The 22,326-nt window shown below is 36.6% G+C and overlaps 1 protein-coding gene across 7 annotated transcripts in view; it reads left to right on the forward strand.

Annotated features, from left to right (window-relative positions):
* Nucleotides 1–22,326, forward strand: part of TAOK1 (TAO kinase 1) — a 149,805-nt gene that overhangs the window by 44,219 nt on the left and 83,260 nt on the right. For all 7 annotated transcript variants that reach the window (XR_004960429.1, XM_036269936.1, XM_036269938.1 and 4 more), the window contains one exon: nt 21,254–21,325. Coding sequence is in view for 6 of the 7 variants with exons in the window: in XM_036269936.1 (XP_036125829.1) it covers nt 21,254–21,325 (72 nt within the window). In the remaining variant the exon portion in view is untranslated. The remainder of the gene's footprint in view (nt 1–21,253; nt 21,326–22,326) is intronic.

Here is a 22,326-nt window from a genome sequence, read left to right on the forward strand (position 1 = left end):
GTGTCTCTCTCTAAAAAATTAATAAAAATATATTTTAAAAAATAGAATCATGTAATAACTTGTACTTTCATGGATAGCTTATATCACTTATAATGTTTAGCATCACTTCACAGGTCATCCATGTTGTAGCATCTGTCAGTAAATCATTCCTTTCTCTAGCTGAATAATATTCCATTGTGTGTATATACCATGGTTTGTTTATCCATTAATCTGCTGATGGACACTTGATGGTGTCCACCTTTTGGCTATTGTGAATAAATGCTACAGTGAACATTGGCATACAAGTATCTACTTTAGTCCCTGTTTTCAAATTTGACTTTGTACCCAGGAGTAAAATAGAACCAGATCACATGGTAATACTGTGTTTGACTTTTTGAGGAAATGCCAAACTACACACCACAGTGTCTTTTTCAGCAATGTACCAGAGTTCCAGTTACTCTAATCCTCGAAAATGTCTGTTATTTTGATTGTAGCCTTCCTAGTAGGTGTATAGTCGACCCTTGTTTATCACAGTTAATTTGTTCCAGACTCTAGCGGTTGTTGTACCTGGCATTGCAGGATTCCTGGGGTGCTTGAATACATAGGCCTACAGTTTTTAGCTCTTATATTTAGGTCATTAATCCCTTTTTTTAAATTCTCACCCAAGGACATTATTTCATTTTTTTGTTCAGATAGAGTGGGAGGGGGAGAGAGAGAGAGAGAGAGAGAGGGAGAGAGAGAGAAACACCAAAGTGAAAGGGACACATGGAATGGCTGCCACCCGCATGACCAACCAGGGCCAGGGACAAACTGCAGCCTAGATACGCGCCCTTAGTGGGAACCAAACTCGACTGCAGGCTGACGCTCTAACCGCTGAGCCAAACTGGCCAGAGCAGGTCATCGATCCCTTTTGAGTTAATTTTTATAGGTGTTTGAGGTAGAGGTCCAACTTCATTTTTTTGCATGTGAAAAATTCAGTTATTCTAGTACCATCTGTTGAACAGATTAATTTTCCCCATTGAATTTTCTTAACTTCCTTGTCAAATGAGTTTTCCATATTATATAGGTTTATTTCTGAACTCTCAGTTCTATTCCATTTTTCTTTCTTTCTCTTTTTTTTTAAATCCTCACCTGAGGACATTTTTGCATATATCTTCAGATAGAGCGGGAGGGAGAGAAGGAGGGAGGAAGAGAGAGAGAGAAATATCAATGTGAGAGAGACACATCAGGTGGCTGCCACCCACATGGCCCCAATCAGCCGGGGAGAAACTGCATCTGAGGTACATGCCCTTAGCGGGAACCGAACCCAGGACTCTCTGGTCTGCGGGCCAATGCTCTAACTGCTGAGCCAAACCGGCTAGGGCCTATTCCATTTTTCTGTATGTTCATCTAAATGCTTGTACATCACTGTTTTGATTAATGTGGCTTTGGTAGTGAGTTTGCTATCAGGAATAATTTTATTATTCTTTTTAAGGATAGTTTTGGCTATTTTGGGTCCCATGTGATTCCATATGACTTTTCCGTTTCTGTTAAAAAGTCTGTTTGAATTTTGATAGGGATTGCTTAAATCTATAGATCATGTTTGGTAGTATCAGCATCTGACCAATATTAAATCTTCATTTAATGAACACAGGATGTCTTTCTAAACATTTACTTATCATTTAGATACTGTTGCAATTAGAATTACTTTTTGTTGTTGTTGTTGTTGTTAATCATTACCTGGGGATATTTTTTCCATTAATTCTTAGAGTAGAAGAGAGGGTGGGGGAGGGGGGGAGAGAGAGAGAGAGAGAGAGAGAGAGAGAAACATCGATGCAAGAGAGACATCAATTGATTGCTTCCTGCACACACCCCTACTAGGGCTGGATCAAACTTGCAACCCAGGCATTTGCCCTTGACTAGGAATCGAACTCGAGACCCTTTGGTCTATGGGCTGATGCTCCAACCATTGAGCTAAATTGGCCAGGGCTAGAATTACTTTCTTAATTGTCTTTTCACATTGTTCATTGCTTGTTTATAGAAATACAGCTGATTTATTTTTCAGTTACAGTTGACGTATATTATATTAGTTTCAGGTGTACAACATAGTGATTAGACATTTATATACTTTACAAAGTGGTCACCCTGTAAGTCTAGTACCCATTTGATACCATAGATGTTAAAATATTAACTATATATCAATTAATATTATAAATAATTAAAATATTGACTATGTTGTATTTTATATCCCACTGATTATTTTTATAACTGGCAATTTGTACATTTTATTATTATTTTTAATCCTCACCTGAGGATATTTTTCTATTTATCTTCAGATAGAGTGGGAGGAAGGGAGGGAGGGAGGGAGAGAGAGAGAGAGAGAGAGAGAGAAAGAGAAACATCAACATGAGAGGGACACATTGACTGGTTGCCTCACACACAACCCTGACCAGGCCCGGGGACCAACTGCAACCAAGGTATGTGCCCCTTGGAATGGAACCCACGACTCATTGGTCCTTGGGCCAGTGCTCCACTGCTCAGCCAAACTGGCCAGGGCGCAATTTGTACATTTTAATCCCTTTCACCTTTTTCACCCATACCCTCGCCCCCCAATCTGACAACTGTTAATTTGTTCTCTGTATCTATGAGTTTGTTTTGTTTGTATATTTTGTTTTTTAGATTCTACATATAAGTGAAATGATACGGTATTTGTCTTTCTCTGTCTGACTTATTTCACCCAGCATAATACCCTTTAGGTCAATCCGTGTTGTTGCAAAGGCAAGATCTTGTTCTTTTTATATGGCTAAGTAATATTTCATTCTATTTGTATACCACTTCTGCTACATCTTCTTTATCCATTTGTCTGTTGATGGACACTTAGGCTGCTTTTATATCTTGGCTAGTAAGTAATACTGAAGTGAACTTAGGGGTGCATATATCTTTTCAAATCGGTGTTTTTGTTTTCTTCAAATAAATACCCAGAAGTGGAATTGCTGGGACATATGGTAGTTTTATTTTTAATTTTTGAGGAAAGTCCATACTGTTTTGTATAGTGGCTACACCAATTTACAGTCCCAGCAACAGTGCACAAGGGTTTCTTTTTATCTACATTCTTGCCAACACTTGTTATTTGTGGATTTATTGATGATAGCCATTCTGACAGGTGTGAGGTAATATTTCAGTGTGGTTTTAATTTGCATTTCCCTGATAACTAGGGATGTTGAATATCTTTTTACATATCTTTTGGCCATCTTTGGAGAAATGTCTATTCAAGTCCTCTGCCCATTATTTAATTTGATTCTTTGTTTTCTTTTGGTGTTAAGTTGCATGTTTCTTATGTATTTGGGATATTAACCTCTATCATATGTATCATTAGCGAATATCTTTTCCCATTTGGGAGGTTGTCTTTTTTGTTTTTTTGACGGTTTCCCTCACTATGCAAAAAATTTTAGTTTGCTGTAGTGCCATTTATTTATTTCTTTTTCTTTTTCTTTTTCTTTTTTTTTTTTTTGCCCAAGGAGAATATTAAAAAAAATTGCTTTGGGCAGTGTCAAAGAGGTTACTGCCTGTGTTTCTTTCCAGGAGTTTTATAGTTTCAGGTCTTACATTTAAGTCTTTAGTCCATTTTGAGGGTTTTTTAAAAAATATGACGTACAAAAGCAGTCTAATTACATTCGTTTTTTTCATGTATCTGTCCAGTTTTCCCAATACCATCAATTGAAGACTGTCTTCCCCCATTGCATATTTTGCCTCATGTTATAGATTAATTGATCATATAGGCGTGAGATTATTTCTGGGCTCTTTCATCTGCTCCATTGATCTATATGTATGTTTTTGTGCCAGTACCATGCTGTTTTGATTACTATAGCTTTGCAGTATAGTTTGCTGTCAGGTAGCATGATACCTTCAACTATGTTCTTTCTCAAGATTGCTGTACTTTGGTTATTTGGGGTCTTTTGTGGTTCCATATAAATTTTAGGATTATTTGTTCTAGTTCTGTGAAAAATGCCATTGGTATTTTGATAGGAATTGCATTGAATCTTTAGATTGCTTTAGGTAGTGTGGACATTTTAATGATGTTAATTCTTCTTATTGCATGAGCACCATATATCCTTCCATTCGCATCTTCAATTTCTTTCTTCAGTGTCTTAGTTTTCTGAGAACATGTCTGTTACCTCCTTGGTTAAATTTATTTCTAGGTATTTTATTCTTTTTGATGCAATTATAAATGGGGTTGTTTTCTTAATTTCTCTTTCTAATAGTTCATTATTGATGTTTTGAAGTGCAACCAATTTCTGAATATTAATTCCGTATCTTGCTATTTTACTGAATTCATTTATTAGTTCTACTAGTTTTATGGTGGAATCTTTAGGATTCTGTCTAAATAGTATCATGTCATCTACAAATGACAGTTTTACTTCTTCCTTTCCAATTGAGATGCCTCATTTCTTTTTCTTATCTGATTGCTGTGGCTAGTCCTTCTAATACTGTGCTAAAAGTGGTGAGAATAGACCACTTGTCTTGTTACTGATCTTAAAGAAAAAGCTCTCAGCTTTTCACTAAGTATGATGTTAGCTATGGATTTGTCTATATGGCCTTTATTATGTTGAGATATGTCCCCACTTTGCTGACAGTTTTGATCATAAATGAATGTTGGATTTTGTTGAATGGTTTTTCTGCATCTCTTGACATGATGATTTTATTCTTCTTTATTTTGTTGATGTTGTGTAGCACATTACTTGATTTGCAGTTATTGAACCAACCTTGCATCCTGAAAATAAATCCCACTTGATCATGGTATATGAAGTTTTTAATGTATTGCTGAATTTAGTTTGCTAATATTTTGTTGAGGTTTTTGCATCTATGTTTATTAGGGATATTGACCTATCATTTTATTTTTTTGTAGTGTCTTTGTCTGGTTTTAGTATCAGGGTAATAATGGCCTCATAAAATGAGTGTGAAAGCCTTCCTTCCTCTTCAGTTTTTTGGAATAGTTTGACAAGAATAGGTATTAATTCTTCTTTGACTGGTAAAATTTACCTGTGAAGCCTCTGGTTCAGGGCTTTTGTTTGTTGAAAGTATTTATTTATTTAATTTTTATTACTGATTGAATTTCATTAGTAGTTAATGGTCTCTTCAGATTTTCTGTTTCTTTCTGATTTAGTCTTGGAAGATTGTATGTTTCTAAGAACGTCTCCATTTCTTCCAGGTTGTCCAATTTGTTGACATGTGACTCTATTATTTCTTATAATTGTGTTTTTGTGGTGTCGATTTTCACTTCTTGTTCATTTGTGATTTTATTTGGGCCTTCTCCTTTTTCCTTCATGATTTGCAAATATTTTCTCTGATTCCATAGATTGCATTTTCATTTTGTTGATTATTTCTTTTGCTGTACAGAAACTTTTCAATTTGATTTAGTCCTGCTTATTTATTTTTGCTTTTGTTGGTTGTACTTTGGGTGTCATCTCTAGAAAATTGCTGCTAAGACCAGTGTCAGGAGTTTTTTTCTTCTATCCTTTTTTTTTTTGGTTTTTTTTTGGTATGTGCCCCTTTCGGGAACTGAACCCGGGACTCTCTGGTCCATAGGTCGATGCTCCAACTGCTGAGCCAAACCGGCCAGGGCTTTTCTTCTATCTTATTTTTGTTTTCATTGGAGTGTTTTACATATTTATATTTGATGCAGCTACTAATATAGTTGGGCATAAGTTTATTGTTTCCTACTTGATTTCTGTTTGTCCTGTCTGTTCTTTCTTTATCCCTCATTCTTGTCATCTTTTGCATTAGTCAAGTTTGTTATTTTTGTTTAAAAATATAGGTTTGCCCTGGCCGGTTTGGCTCAGCGGTTAGAGCGTCGGCCTGCGGTCTGGAGAGACTCGGGTTCGGTTCCCGCTAAGGGCACGTACCTCGGTTGCAGTTTGTCTCCGGCCCTGGTTGGTCGTGCGGGTGGCAGCCAATCGATGTGTCCCTTCACATCGATGTTTCTCTCTCTCTCTCTGTTCCTCTCTCTCCCTCCCCCTCTACCTGAACAAAAAATGGAAAAATGTCCTCGGGTGAGGATAAAAAAAAATATATATAGGTTTTATTATTATTTGCATATGGGGAGGCCAACAGATCAGGTAACAAGTGCCATTGAAAAAATTGTTTGTTATACTTACAGATCCCTAGAGGAGGAGGCACACCATGCCAAAAGGGGGCCACATGGGGAAGTATTGGTTTAGTTGAGGCAGAGCAATCAAGGGAAATACATGGGCAAGAGCCTTTATTGTGGCTTCTGTGGGAGAGAACAGGAGTGGCAGGGTAAGCAGGTTCTCCATTTATCTTCAGATAGAGTGTGAGGGGAAGAGTGAGAGAGAGAGAGAAATATTCACCTGAGAGAGACACATTGATTGGTTGCCTCCTGCATGACCCTGACCAGGGCCAGGGACCGAACCACAGCCGAGGTATATGCCCTTGACTGGAATTGAACCTGTGACTCTATGGTCCATGGGCTGACGCTAAGTCAAACTGGCCAGGGCAGGGCTAATTGATATCAGTTTTGCCCTTATTACTAGGCCTTGGCCCATACTCTAAAAGCGTGGCTCTTCTGGAATCCCAACTTAATTTCTAGGGTGTTTATCAAGGCTCAATCATTTTGGTGGGTTTGAATTCCCACCTCCGTCTCTCCAGCACTTCTTGTCTCTAAAAACTCTGTTTTCTCTTTAGGTTTCCAACTGTCTGTTTTCGGCTGAGTTTCTGGGAGTGTTGTGCAGATACATACTTAGGATTTGATACTTACTTGAGAATTTATAGATTTTTGTACTGCTTTTCAGCTCTCTTATCTAAGATTATGCCTTTTAAATCCCAGACACTTTACCCTGACCAGTTAGGCTCAGCGGTTAGAGTGTCAGCCTGCGGTCCAGAGAGACCCAGGTTCGGTTCCCACTAAGGGCACGTACTTTGGTTGCAGTTTGTCCCCGGCTCTGGTTGGGTCGTGCGGGTGGCAGCCACTCGATGTGTCCCTTTCATGTCGATGTTTCTCTCTCTCTCCCTCCCACTCTATCTGAACAAAAAAATGGAAAAATGTCCTCGGGTGAGGATTAAAAAAATAATAAAATTAAAAAAATAAATAAATCCCAGACTCTTTGGAAACTCCTGTCTTTGGCCTCTGTCTCCTCAGCCTGACTTCCTCCTTGGACTCTATTTTCCTGTACAACAAATTCAGGGATGAAGCTGGAGTAAATTTACAGCTCACTGTATACTGTTCTTCTCTGAAGGATTCTAGTCTCTAAAGTCTTTCCTGCATGTGTTGCTCTCTGATAGTATCATACAATTGTTTTACATATATGCTTGCTTTATCATTGATTTGGGCTTCAGGGATAGTCTGATGCAAACATCATGGCAAGAATTAGTACTGAAACTTTTTTTTTGTTAATATTTACATTTGCATGGACTTTTCATATGTCCTTCTGTAAAAATATGTTTTTGGAGCATTTGGTCTTCATTGTTAATATTGAAAATTATAGCATTTCATTAGGCTTTCTCTCTTCTTTAGACCTTCCTATATGATCTGTCCAGTGGAGGGGAGTAATATCATTGTCCTTTTTCTTTCATTCAAGGGACTGAATTAAATTACATATTGGCAAAATATCAATGGTTTAAATTTTTTAAATAAAACCATAAAATTGTATTATCCCAAATCTAGAACTTGACAGTAGTCTTTGTTGAAGTGTATGACTGGAGTTAAAAGGTTGTAGTGGGAAGTGAGGATGTGATCAGAGAAAAGTAAAATGGAAACACAAGTGAGGGCTCTTGAAGAGAGCCTCCTACACTATACTAAGAAATGTGGGACTTATTCTCAAGTCTTGGGGGTGCAATAGAAATACTGTATTTCTATTTGTGATATAGAAAGTTTATTCTTACAGCAGTGTGGAAGAAAGATTGCATATACCAAAAATCAAAGAAAGACTGATTATGAAGCTTTTGTAATAATTTAGTAAGAAATGCTGAGAGATTGAACTAGATATTGACAGTGAAGGTGCCAAGGTAAATACAGATTTTAAAGTTTTAATTGATAGAATCAAGAGAACTTGTTTTCTGACAAGGTAAGAAGGTATATATTGTATTTCCTCACCTGTGTAATAGAATTAACGGGGGGAGAGGGATCGTTCTCTGTAGTGCTTGGACCTCCTTATGCAGTACTTTCTAGGGTTGTCCTATCCAGGCTGCATTATTTCAGAGAGCTGTGGTTAAGAGAGGAAGTCTCATAATCCCAGAAGTAAGGATCTAACAGGGACCACAAAAGTCAATTAGTATAAGCTGGTTATCAGGAACTGGCTTAGGAAAGACCTGTTGATTAAACACATGTTCATGATCCTGGATTGGAAAAAAATTTCTATAAAGAATATTACTGAAATAGTTGGTAAAATTAAAATATGGACTATTTATGCATTGGATAATATTATATCAATGTTAAATTTCTTAAATTTTATAGTTGTTCTTATTCTCATGAGATATATGAAGAAATACTTTGAAACCAAGGGTGAGCATGTCTACTCTTATATTCTTTTCAATAATAAAATAATGATAATGTAATGATAACATTATGTATGCTTAGATAGAGAGTCTAAAAGCAAATGTGGCAAAATGTTAACCAAGGATTATTCATTCTGTGGTAGGGGCTGGAAACTACAGAGTACATGGGCCAAATTCAGCCTGTGAACTGTTTTTGCTCAACTTTCATACCAAAAATGGTTTTTACATTGAAAAAAGAATAAGAATATGCAACAGAAAAAGAAGAATATGTATTCAGCCCACAAAGCCTAAAATATTTAATATCTCACTCTTCTAGAAAAAGTTAGTGACTTTCGTCTGACCTAGTGGAGGGTGTAAAGGTTCACTGTGCTATACCAATTTTACTGTATGCTTGACAGATTTGTAAAATAAAATGAGGGAGGGAAATAACAAAAAAGCTGACTTAGGAAGTCAGGAAACTTAAGCTCAGGTTAGGACAACCCCAGGAACCCCACTGCATGGAAGTATAGAGGAGGAATCAGGGGCAACTGCTCTGAGCTGGTGTTTTCTGTAAATTTTCTTGATCTGGGAAACATACACCACAGATGAGTAAAATGTTAATGTAGCTCAGAATTGAATATTTTTGCTGTAATTCAAATAATTTCATTTATAAGTGACTAACCTTTGTATTTTATGGTATCAGATAAATTCATGTGTTGCACATGTGAGTGTATGTGCATGAATGTGTGCTTCTGTTTATATGTTTCCTCTCACCTTGACAGGGCTAAATGTGCAGTGTCTCTCTATGGAGTATATGGAGGAAGGACCCTCTTGTCAAAATTTTTTAGATGATTAAAAATAGTTTTCATTCATAGGTAGTAGAGATCACATTAAATGTAAAAATACTCTAATTGAGCCAGCTCTCTTGGCTCTCATCAAGTTAATCAAGGACTGGTATCATAAGTATTTGAGACCAAAGAATCAGATGTCTAAAAGGACCTCTGTCTCTGGATTGCCAGGAAGATAAACATTCTCTTTTATTTTCCACTACCTTAAATAGAACCAATATGATGTCATTAAATGGGCCACAGAACAGTGGCCTGGGAATCAGGTAGCTTGCCAACATAAGTGGCAGACCATGTGTGATTCCAGGATGAAGTCATTTATTTACAAAGTTTTTTCTTTAATTTTTTTAATGTATTTTTATTGATTTTTTAGAGAGAGGAAGGGAGAGAGAGAACATCGATGTGAGAGAGAAACATCTATTGGTTGCCTCCTGCATGCTCCCTACTGGGAATCAAGTCTGCAACCTGGGCATGTGCCCTGATGGGGAATGGAACTGGAACATCTCAGTCCATGGGACAATGCTCAAATCCCCTGAGCCTAACCTGTAATCTTTTAGGGACTTGGCAAGTTTTATATTTTCGATCGATATAGCAAATTTTTTAATGTTATAACAAAAATAGGTAATAAATATACAAAAGAAATATAGAAAGACCATTTACATATAATTAATTAATATGGTAATTTCAGATCATTCTTATTAGTTCATTAAAATAATTCCCAAATGGATCTTCACAGATAGTGTCCTGGTTTGAAACAAAATGATAGATTGCATATATTTTCTTTTTTCCTAGTCACTCCTTTTTTCTCTTGACCTACAGCCAATTTTGTCTTTACTCTTTTATTCTCATTGAGTGTAAATGATGTGTTATTGTGCTCATCTTTAATTACTCATAGCTCATTTAATTCTGTTCTACATGTATTTTTTTTTTTATCCTCACCTGAGGACACTTTTTTCATTTTTTGTTCAGATAGAATGGGAGGGGGAGAGAAGGAGAGAGGAGGAGAGAGAGAAACATCAGTGCGAAAGGGACACATCGAGTGGTTGCCACCCGCATGACCCAACCAGGGCCAGGGACAAACTGCAACTGAGGTACACGCCCTTAGCGGCAGACACCGAACCCAGGTCTCTCTGGACCTCAGGCCGATGCTCTAACCACTGAGCAACCGTCCAGAGCTCTACTTGTATTTTTTAATGTGTAAAAACACTTTTTAAAATCGTTTTTCCTCTCCTGACTGTTATCTTACTTATTCTACCAGAATATCCCATTCTCTTCAGTTCCTTTGTCAGTATTAATCACTTCAAGGAAAATGTAGAAATCATGGTGGTTCTGTATATTCTTTATGCTAGTCTTGTTTTATGCATAATTATAAACCTACCATTCATTCAGTATCATACCTTTTACATTAAGCAGTCATTTGTATGTAAAAGAATCTAAGAGCAAGAATAATTTTTAAATGTATCCACATATTTACCATGTTATACACAGTGTAATTGTTTACTTTTTTTCTATCTTTATTATTGAAAGTATTACAGATGTCCCCCCTTTCCTCCCTCATTGACTCCCTCCTCCCCACTCCCATTCCCCATTGTTTACTTTGAAAAATCCAAAACAGTTTACAAAAGGATTCTCAGAACTAATAGATGAATTTAGCAAGATTGGACGATAAAAGATCAGTACACAAAGATCCATTGAAGCCCTGACTGGTTTGGCTCAGCAGTTAGAGCGTCAGCCTGTGGACCGAAGGGTCTCGGGTTCAATTCCCATTCAAGGGCATGTACCTGGGTTGCAGGTTCAATCCCCTGCCCTGGTCGGAGTTGTGGGGGAGGCAGCCAATCCATGTGTCTCTCTCACATCAGTGTTTCTCTCTCTCTCTTTCCCTTCCTCCCTTCCACACTATCCAAAAAAATAAATCAATGGAAAAATATCCTTGGGTGAGAATTAACAACAACAAAAATCCATTGTAATTTTATATGTCAGGAGTGAATAACTAGAATTTCTTATATTCTAAAAGTACTGTGTATAGTACCCCCAAAGCAAAATACTTGAGTATAAATCCCCAAAAGGTGTAACATCTATATGCTGAAAACCATAAAAGACTGATTTAAAAAAATTAAAGAAGACCCAAATAAGTGAAACGATATATACTGTGTTGGTGGATTGGGAGACTAAATACTGACATGCTGTCAATTATCTCCAAATTGATGTATGGATTCAATGCAATCCCAATTTTAAAAAAAATAGCAGGCTTTCAAAATAAGTATTGACTAGCATATTCTAACGTTTTATGGAAAGGCAAAAGAACTAAAAGTAGCCAAAACAATTTTGAGAAAGAGAACAGTTAAGTAACTCATTGTCTTTTTACAAAAACTTACTGTAAACCTACAGCAACTAAGATAATATGATGTTGAAAGGGTAGATACATAAATAAATTAAACAAAATAGAGTAGGCATATACCTACACAGATACAGTAAAGATTTTTCACAAAGGTACAAAGACAATTCAATGAAGAAAGGATAGTCTTTTCAACAAATAGTGCCAGAGAAACTAGGCATCCATATACATTAAAATAAACTTTGACTCACACCTTATACAAAAACTAATGCAAAGTGGATCATATTTCTAAATGTAAAGCATAGTACTATAAATCTTCTAGAATAAAATATAGAAAAAAATCTTTATTACCCTGGATTATGCAGAGAGTTTGTAGATAGGACACCAAAAGTATTATCTATAAAAGATAGAGTTTATAAATTGAACTTCATCAAATTTGAAAACTTTTACTCTCTGAAAGATACTGTTAAGAGAATGAAAAGGAAAGCCACAGACCGGCAAGAATATATTTGCAAGTTACAAATCCAGAACATATGAAGAGCTTTTGAAACTCAATGTTAAGAACGTAACCCAATAAAAATTGAACAAAAGGTCTAAGCAGACACATCACCAAAAAAAAAAAAAAAAAATACAGTTGATCAATAAAAATATGAAAAGATGATCAACATCATTAGTCCTTAGGGAAATAGAAATTAAAACCATAATGAGATACTACTACACGCCTATTAGAATGGCTTAAAAATATAGACAAGAAAAATATGTACAGGCAATATCTAGTGCTAGGGAGTATGTGGAACAATTACAAATATTCATTGCTAGTAGGAATGCAAAATGGTCTTGTGTAAAACAGTTTGGCAGTTTTTAAATAAAGTTAAACATACCGTTATCATATGACCCAGCATTCTAACTTCTAGAATTAATTCAAGAGAAATTGAAACTGAAGTTCACACAAAAACCTATACCCAAATAGTTATAGTAATTTTATACATAATTACCAAAAAATGTGATCTACTTCGATGTATACACCACAGAGTGAATTTTACCGAAGTTCATTAAATGTTCATATAAATAAAAATAAAGGCTATTTTGTAAGGAAACCAAAATGGAACACAGACTGAAACAAATGAACCTAACTGAATTGTAAATAACGTAAACATACAGAAGGGGGTGGGGAGGTAAATAACTAATTGTAAGTTATTTTGGAAATAATATTTCAGCTGAATACTCCTAATACTATAGACAAAAGGAATTCTAGTTCCTTTGTTTCTCACAGGGATATGGTTTGGCAGTTCTGAAACTACTGTATATGTATAGCAGGTTTGAATAAATAAGTAAATGTATTGTAGATAGTGAGAACCAGTTTTCTTACTGTCCAAGAAAGAAGTAAATTTCTTATGTGTAAATAAGAAAAAGAGGAGGGCTGGAAATAACCCTATGGTGTTGGATTGGAATTGGAAGTATCAATAGAAATTTTTCCTCCCTGCCCTCACACACGGATATACATATATAACAAGAATAAAAATTATTTTATTAAATGTAGAAGGACTAAGGGAAATAATTGTTGCAGCCAAAATTCACTGATAGAAATGTGGAATTAGGGAAAGTAAGAAAGAACCCTAGGGGATTGGAGCGATATTAATATGAACTAATTAATTAGCTCTGTCTGTAGGATTCTACCTACAGTGACACCTCACTTAGCACTCAGATCTTGAATGGCTCATTCCCTTGTGGGGACAGAGAACATAAAAGGTAAGCCTCAGAGCATCTTGTGACAGAAAGTTTAAAAAGTACTTAAAAAAAAAAAGATAGGGTCTGTCAAATGGACACTGGAACCAGCTTAAAGGGTCTCCCTTGTCCAAATCTAGAACATTTTGAGCATCAATCTAAAGAGAGTAGTGGATTGTAGGCATCCATAATTTCTATGATAGATGAGGGATGGACAGATGAAAATGGAGGCTTTTCCCTTATAACAGAATGCTGACTGATAAATGTGAAGGAATGATAGAAACTGGAAAATAGCAGCATTTTGTAATTATCATAGCAAAGATTGTTTTGGACTCGAGGCTTCAATGGTTGACAGTCTAGGAGAAAAATTTGATGAGCAGGATGTTTACATTTAAGTTTCATTCCACAGATGGTTTCTTAGCTACAAGGTAGGAAATAGTAATTATAACTGTGTACATTAGAAAAAACAGGTAACACCTTGAGTGGGTGATAAAAATTAGTAACACTAGTGAGAACAGACAGATTTTTTATACCTCCAGATATGATGCCCTGAAAAGGACACAATACACTTGTAGTATTTTGGCTGGGGATGTATAACCAGAATCAAATCTGTTTTTTTAAACTTATCTTTATTGTTGAATGTATTACAGATGTCCTTTTTTCCACCCTTGATGCCCTCCTCCCTAATCCTGCCCCCCCCCCCCGCTTTCACCACACTACCTTCTGCATCTGTTGGTTATGCATATATGCATATAAGTACTTCCCACCCCACCTCCCCACTTCCCTTTGAGGTTAGTCAGTCTAACAAACAATTTGTACTTCCTAATCTCTTCATCTTTTTCACCCAACTCCCATTCCATCTGACAATCAATAATAAGTTCTCTGTATCTATGAGTCTGTTTCTGTTCTGCTTGCTTATTTTGTTTGTTGATTCAATTGTTGATAGATATGTCTTTATTGCCATTTTATTCATATTTTTTATCTTCTTCAAGAAGACTCTTTAACATTTCATATAATACTGGTTTGGTGGTGATGAACTCCTTTAGCTTTTTCTTGTCTGGAAACTCTTTATATGTCCATCTATTCTAAATGTTAGTTTTGTAGGAGAGAGTAATCTTGGTTGTGGGTCCTTGCTTTCCATCACTTGAAATATTTCTTGCCACTCCCTCCTGACCTGCAAAGTTTCTTTTGAGAAATCGGCTGACAGTCTTATGGGAGCTCCATTGTAGGTAACTAACTGCTTTTCTCTTGCTGCTTTTAGGATTCTCTCTTTGTTTTTAACCTTTTGCATTTTGATGATGATGTGTCTTGTCTTGGTGTGGACCTCTTTGGGTTCATCTTGTTTAGGACTCTCTGTGCTACCTGGACTTACATATCTGTTTCCTTCACCAAGTTAGGGAAGTTTTTGTCATTATTTTTTCAAATAACTTTTCAATTTCTTGCCCTCTCTCTTCCCTTTCTGCCACTCCCATGATGCGAATGTTGGTACGCTTGAAGTTGTCCCACAGGCTCCTTATACTATCCTCATTTTTTGGATTCTTTTTTCTTTTTGCTCTTCTAATTGGGTGTTTTTTTGCTTCCTTATATTCTGAATCGATGGTTTGCTTCTTGGCTTCACCTACTCTACTATTATTGATTCCCTCTAAATTATTCTTTATTTGAGTTAGTACATCCTTTATTTCTGTCTAGTCCTTTATTATGCTCTAGAGGTCCTCACGAAGTTCCTTGAAATTTTCACCAAGTTTATTGAGCATCCTTGTAAGCAGTATTTTGAACTCTGTATCTGTTAAATTGCTTATCTCCATTTCGTTTAGTCCTTTTCCTGGAGTTTTGTTTCATTCTTTCATTTGGGACATGTTTAGTTGTCCCCTCATTTTGGCTGCCTCCCTGTGTTTGTGTCTATGTATTAGGTAGAGTTGCTATGTCCCCTAGGCTTCCTGTGGTGGCCTTTGTGGTAGGTGTTCTTTAGGGTCCAGGGGCACAGCCTCTCTGGTCACCCAACTGGACCCTCGAGGTACACCCCTGCTGTGGACTTGGCACCCTTCTGTTGTAATTGAGTCTTGATTGCTATTGGCACGTCAATGGGAGGGTTTTACTCAGGTTGATCAGCTGCAAGAACTGGCTATGCGCACTAACCACCGACCTCTGACTACCTTGGCTGATCAGCTGCGCAGGGGCCCACCACAAAGTATTCTTAAAAAATGCCAATGTGGCCCTGGCCGGTTTGGCTCAGCGGTTAGAGCGTCGGCCTGCGGTCCAGAGAGACCCGGGTTCGGTTCCCGCTAGGGGCGCGTACCTTGGTTGCAGTTTGTCGCCGGCCCTGGTCGGTCGTGCGGGTGGCAGCCACTCGATGTGTTCCTTTCACGTCGATGTTTCTCTCTCTCTCTGTTCCTCTCTCTCCCTCCCACTCTACCTGAACAAAAAATGGAAAAATGTCCTCGGGTGAGGATTAAAAAAAAAAAAAAATGCCAATGTGCCCTGGCTGGTTTGGCTCAACAGTTAGAGTGTTGGCCTGCAGTCCAGAGAGACATGGGTTCAGTTCCTGCTAAGGGCATGTACCTCGGTTGCAGTTTGTACCCAGTCCTGGTTGGGTCTTGCGGGTGGCATCCACTCAGTGTGTCCCTTTCACATCGATGTTCCTCTCTCTCTCTCTCTCTCTCTCCTTCTGAACAAAAAATGGAAACGTCCTCGGGTGAGGATAAAAAAAAAAAGCCAATGTAATGAGAGACAAAGATTAAGGAATTGTTCTAAGTTAGAGACTGATGACATGATAAGTAATCATAATTAGTGATCCTGAAGGAAGGAAAAACATGTTTGTTGACATTAAGTATTTTTATATTTTGTTTCTTTAGACGTGTTAGGAAAAAGTCATATTTTAATTTGATCACTTAATTTTAATTATTACTAGTTTGGATTTTAATAAATTATAGTCACTTAAATTTAACTTACTATTTAAATTTAGACTTTGCAATAATAGTAGAGTTTTCCCCTATAACTTTTACCTAGTCCTCCTAATGGTATGGTATATTTGTGAAAACTAAGAAATCAACAGATACTATGCTATTAACTAAACTTTATTCAGCTATTCCCAGTTTTTTCACTGTGTTTTTTTCTCTTCTAGAATCCAATCCAGGATATTACTTTTTTTTTTTTTTTTAGTATACCCACTTTTATTTTATTTAATTAATTAATTTATTTAAAATAATTGTTTTTCTTTATTGATTTTAGAGAGAAAGGAAGGAAGAGGGAAAGAGAGAAACATCAATGAGAGAGAACATTTATTGACTATCTCCTGCGTGCCCCTCACTGGGGATTTGGCCCACAACCTGGGCATGTGCCTTGACCGGGAATCGAACCAGTGACCTCTTGGTGCTTGGGTTGATGCTCAACTACTGAGCCACACTGGCCAGGCAGTATACCCACTTTTCAATCAAGCTTTATCTTAGGCCAGTTAAACGTGTAGCTGTTTGCCCTGGCTGGTGTGGCTCAGTTGGTTGAGTATCCTCCCACGCACCTGTTCAGTTCCAGATCAAGGCACAGGTTTCCAGCTCAATCCCCTGTTAGGTGGGTGCAGGAGGCAACCAATCAATGTTTCTCTCTCTCTCTCTCTCTCAAATCAATAGACTCTTACCTCACACCATATATAAAAATTAACTCAAAATGTATCAAAGACTTCAATCTAACAGTTAAAACTATAAAACTCTTAGAAGAAAACATAAGGGTAAATCTGAATGACTTTGATTTTGGCAGAGAATTTTTATGAAAAGCATGTGCAACAACAACAAAAATATATAAATTAGACTATGTCAAAATTTAAAACTGTGCTTCAAAACAGAGAAAAGACAACCTACAAAGTAAAAGAAAATACTTACAAATCATGTATCTGATAAGGTACTTGTAAAAAGCTCTTACAACTCAATAATAAAAAAGACAACCCAATTTAAATCTTATTAAAATAAGGCCACCAACAATTTGGTTGCCTCCCACACAAAAAAAATAGGAGAGAGAGAGAGAACATGGACAAAGGATTTTCATTGACATTTCTTCAGAGAAGATGTACAAATGGCCAAGAAGCACATGAAGATACTCAACATCATTAGTCATAAATCTAAAAACACTGTGCTTAGTAAAAGAAGCAAATCATAAAAGACGGCATACATATTCCTTGAAATGTCCACTTTCAGTTTTGCATAGGGCTAACGGGGTGGGGAAAAGGGATAAAAGGGTGATAGCTAAAGGATATAGTTATTTGTTTAGTAGAGAAAAAAGTTACTGTGGTAAAATACACATACATTTTATTTTAATAATTTTTAATGAAGAATTTGAAATTTTCTTTTTGAGGCAATGTAAGTTCTAAAATTGACTGTAGTGATGATTGCATATGTCTGTGAATATACTAAAAGCCACTGAATTGTACACATTGAAATGGGTAAATTTTATGGTATGTAAATTATATTTCAATAAAACTATTTCAAAAGAAAGAATATAACTGTTTAAACCTATTGATTAAAATCAAGGGACCCCTTTTTCTCCCTCATTATATGGAGATTGGCTGTAATCATGAACAAACAACATAGTAACCGTCTGGACCAGGAAGTTTATGACCAACAGACCACTTCAGCAGAAACAAACGGTTGTTGACATCCTTCACCCTGGAAAGGCTACAGTACAAGATAGAAATTCAGGAAAAACTAGCCAAAATGTATAAGACCACACTAGATGTCATCTTTGTGTTTGGATTCAGAACCTGTTTTGGTGGTGGCAAAACAACTGGCTTTGGTGTGATTAATGATTCCTTGGATTACGCAAAGAAAAATGAACCCAAACATAGATGCTTGTATGAGAAGAAAAGCCTGTATAGCCTTATGAGAAGAAAAAGACATAGCCTGTATGAGAAGAAAAAGACCTCAAGAAAACAGAAAAAGGAATGCAAGAACAGAATGAAGAAAGTCAGGGACCACAGAGGCCAGTGTTGGTGCTGGCAAAAAGTGAGCTGGAGATTGGACAACAGAAGGAATAAAGATTATTTAATGACTTTATCTGTGGTTATTGTGCAGATTTTTCATGAGGCGATTAATAAACTAAGAACTTGTTTCTTTTATCCTCGCCTGAGGACATTTTTGCATTTATCTTTAGATAGAGTGGGATGGAGAAAGAGAGGAAGAGAGGGAGAGAGAAACATCGATGTGAGAGACACATCGACTGGTTGCCACCCACATGACTCCAATCAGGGCTAGGGACAGACTGCAACCAAGGTACGTGCCCTTAGTGGGAACTGAACCCCAGGCTCTCTGGTCTGTGGGCTGATGCCCTAACCACTTAGCAAACCAGCCAGGGCTAAACTAAGAACTTTTTAAAAAAAGATCAAGAGGCTTACAGATAGATAACCAGAGAACATATTGGGAAAATTCATATTCAGGCAGGATTTACATGAGTAGATCCACTTCACCCTTTATAATAAGAGTTGCAAGATTCCATTAACCAATTCACTTATAATTGAAATTGGAAAGTTGTTAGTTGTTCCCAAGATCCACTAAACAGGTTGTCTTTTTTTAAAATATGTTTTTATTAAGATTTAAGAGAGATAGGAAGGGAAAGAGATAGAAACATAGAAACATCGATGTGAGACAAAAACATCTGTCAGCTGCCTCCTGCATGACCCCCTATCAGGGATCAAGCCCACAACCTGGGCATGTGCTCCAACCAGGAATTAAACGAGGACCTCTCAGTCCATGAGATGACACTCAGTCCCCTGAGCTACACCAGCCAGGCAGAATGTCATTTTTTAAACAACTCTATTTAGGTATAATTTATATATGTTTTTTTTTTTTTTAATCCTCACCCAAGGATACTTTTTTCCATTGTTATCTTCAGATAGAGTAGGGGAGAAAGAAAGAGAGAGAGAAAAAAACATCAACGCTAGAGACACATTTATTGGTTGCCTCCCACAGGACCCAGACCAAGGCTGGGGACTGAACCGCAGCTGAGGTACGTGCCCTTGACTGGAATTGAACCTGCAACTCCTTGGTCTTCAGGCTAATGCTCTATTGCTGAGCCAAACCAGCCAGGGCTAATGTCCTTTTTTTTACATACATTTTTTGAGGTATAAATTATATACTGTAAGTCCTCCAGTTTTAAGTGTACATTTTATTGCTTTCTAGTAAATATGAGTCTTGCAACCATCACTATAATCTAATTTTAAAGCATTTTATCTGTTTTTTTTTCTTTATTGATTTTAGAGAGGGAGAGAGATGGAAAGGTCAATGAGAGAGAACATTAACTGGCCGCCTCCCGCATGCCTTGCCACTGGGTATATGCCCAGATCAGAAATCAAACCGGCGACCTCTTGATGCATGGGTCGATGTTCAACCACTGCGCCACACTGGCTGGGCAAAGCATTTTATTTTTGAGAATTTGTTGAAGTCTGGATTGAAGATGAGTTCTTCCACAGATGATTGGAGATGTTTCTGATCCCTTTACTGAACTCATTTTAAATATTTTGCAGCTATTCTCCTGTGCCTTTTCAATATATACACCATAATTTTTTAAAACACATAATGAGTTTGGCTCTTCTTTTGCAAAGAGTTAACTATATGTGAATGTTGCATTTTTATTACTTTTTAAAGAATTTCCACAACAGTTGTAAATAATAATTTTGATATTATTTTAGCAGTCTTATTTAAATCCTGATTAGTAGTTGTTTATAATAGGCATGATATATCATGTTGATGAATTACATTTCTAATTTGAGCTTTCTAAGAGTTTGACCTCTGCAGTTGAATACATGTAGAGTTGGGATCTTCCTGCATTTTTAGTATTTATTGAGTATGTATCTATATTTATGTATATTCCCCTTTGACTTTTTAAGAAATGTGGTAAGTTGTTAAATGTTTTTCTAATATTGAAATCTTTTGCATTTCTGTGATTATAGTATTTTTTATCCAAATGAAAGTTTCTTTTAATGCCCTGTAATATTTGGTTTTAAAATTTTATTTAGAATTTTCTTGTCTATATTTAAAAACAAAATTGGTACCTAACTTTTTATTTTGTTAAGTTTTAGTTACTGGGTTGTACTGGTTTCATAAAATTAATAACATAGCTTTCCTTTTTTCTCCCCCTATGTCCTGGAAAGTTTCCCTGGTAAACCTGTTTTCCACTCAACTATATTATTTTATTACTTTTTTTTTTTTTTTTATCCTCACCCGAGGACATTTTCCCATTTTTTGTTCAGATAGAGTGGGAAGGAGGGAGAGAGGGAGTGGGGGGGTGGGGAGAAAGAGAAACATCGACATGAAAGGGACACATTGACTGGCTGCCACCCGCACAACCCAACCAGGGCCGGGGACAAACTGCAACCAAGGTATATGCCCTTAGTGGGAACCGAACCTGGGTCTCTCTGGACTGCAGGCCAACGCTCTAACTGCTGAGCAAAACCAGCCAGGGCTCCACTCAACTATTTTAAATTAATTCATCGGTATTCTTTTCAGTCTGCCACTATTGTTTGTTTTGCTCACATTTTCTTCTGTAGGTCAATTTTGATAATTTATTCTTAACTAGAAAATTATCCATTTCATTGAGATTTCAACATTTATTAGCATAAACTTGTATATACTAAGCTTGTTTTGTCTCTTTGTTTATAATACTGTTCAAACTTATATATTTTCCCTCTTAACTAGATTACTTAAAAATAAACCTGCTTTTTTTTTTTTGCAAAGTATCAGCTAATTTGGATAATTTGATAAATTTTGTTATATAGTTACCATTTTTTTAAATGTTCTTTAAAAATCAGTGTTGATGTCCTTTTTGACATGCTAGCTTATAAATGCTTTTATTCTCAGAGAAAGTATTGCACAGATTTAACCTGATAATTTTTACAATGGTTCTTTCTTTGTTTTGTTAGGCACGAGATGTGCGTACAAATGAAGTTGTGGCTATCAAGAAAATGTCTTATAGTGGAAAGCAGTCTACCGAGGTAGGTGGTGAAATAATGTACATTTTTACTGGTATGTTAGAGAAAGATATACTATTTTTAATTGGGCGTAAGTGGAATTTCTTCCAAAAAGTATAACATACATAAAGAAAAGTGTGCAAATATTAGGTGTATATCTCAGTGAATTTTCTTTCGTATACTGATTGTATCTATTTAACTTGGACATAGAGCCATAAATAGCATTACTGGCATCCCAAAAGCCTCCCAACTAGTGCCCCCTAATTTTAATTTTTTTTTTTTTTATCCTCACTCGAGGACATTTTTCCATTTTTTGTTCAGATAGAGCGGGAGGGAGAGAGAGGAAGAGAGAGAGAGAGAGAAACATCGATGTGAAGGGACACATCGAGTGGCTGCCACCCGCACGACCAACCAGGGCAGGGGACAAACTGCAACCGAGGTACGAGCCCTTAGCGGGAACCGAACCCGGGTCTCTCTGTACCGCAGGCCGACCTTCCAACCGCTGAGCCAAACCGGCCAGGGCCTAATTTTAATTTTTTAAACTGTGATTTAATATATTACTTTGTCTTTATCATAGAGGGATTATCAGTTTCTAAAATAGTATACAAGAATGAGATTTTTTTAACAGTAAATATATTGGATACAGTCGCCCCAAGTTTATCATGGTTAATCAGTTCCAGACTACCGCGATAAATGAATTTCTGCGAAGTAGGATTCTTTATTTATAAATCGAATATTTTCACAGTTAGAGCATAGAAAACCTGTTTACGACCTTCTAAATACATTTTTAACATTATTAGAGCCCTCTAGACATGAAATAACACCCTTTAGTCACCATTACACTCATATTACCCAATATATTAGACAAAATAAGACATATTAAATGTTATAAATATCATATTATTATTGTACATTTAATTACACGCACACAGCTCTTACACACAACCACTAACCTATGAAAATACTGCAACTTGTTTGATGATGAAGCAATGAAGATGAAATGTACTGCATAGCAAAAAAGAGCA

Source organism: Molossus molossus, unplaced genomic scaffold, assembly GCF_014108415.1.
Source record: "Molossus molossus isolate mMolMol1 unplaced genomic scaffold, mMolMol1.p scaffold_m16_p_19, whole genome shotgun sequence".
NCBI classification, from domain to species: Eukaryota; Metazoa; Chordata; class Mammalia; order Chiroptera; family Molossidae; genus Molossus; species Molossus molossus.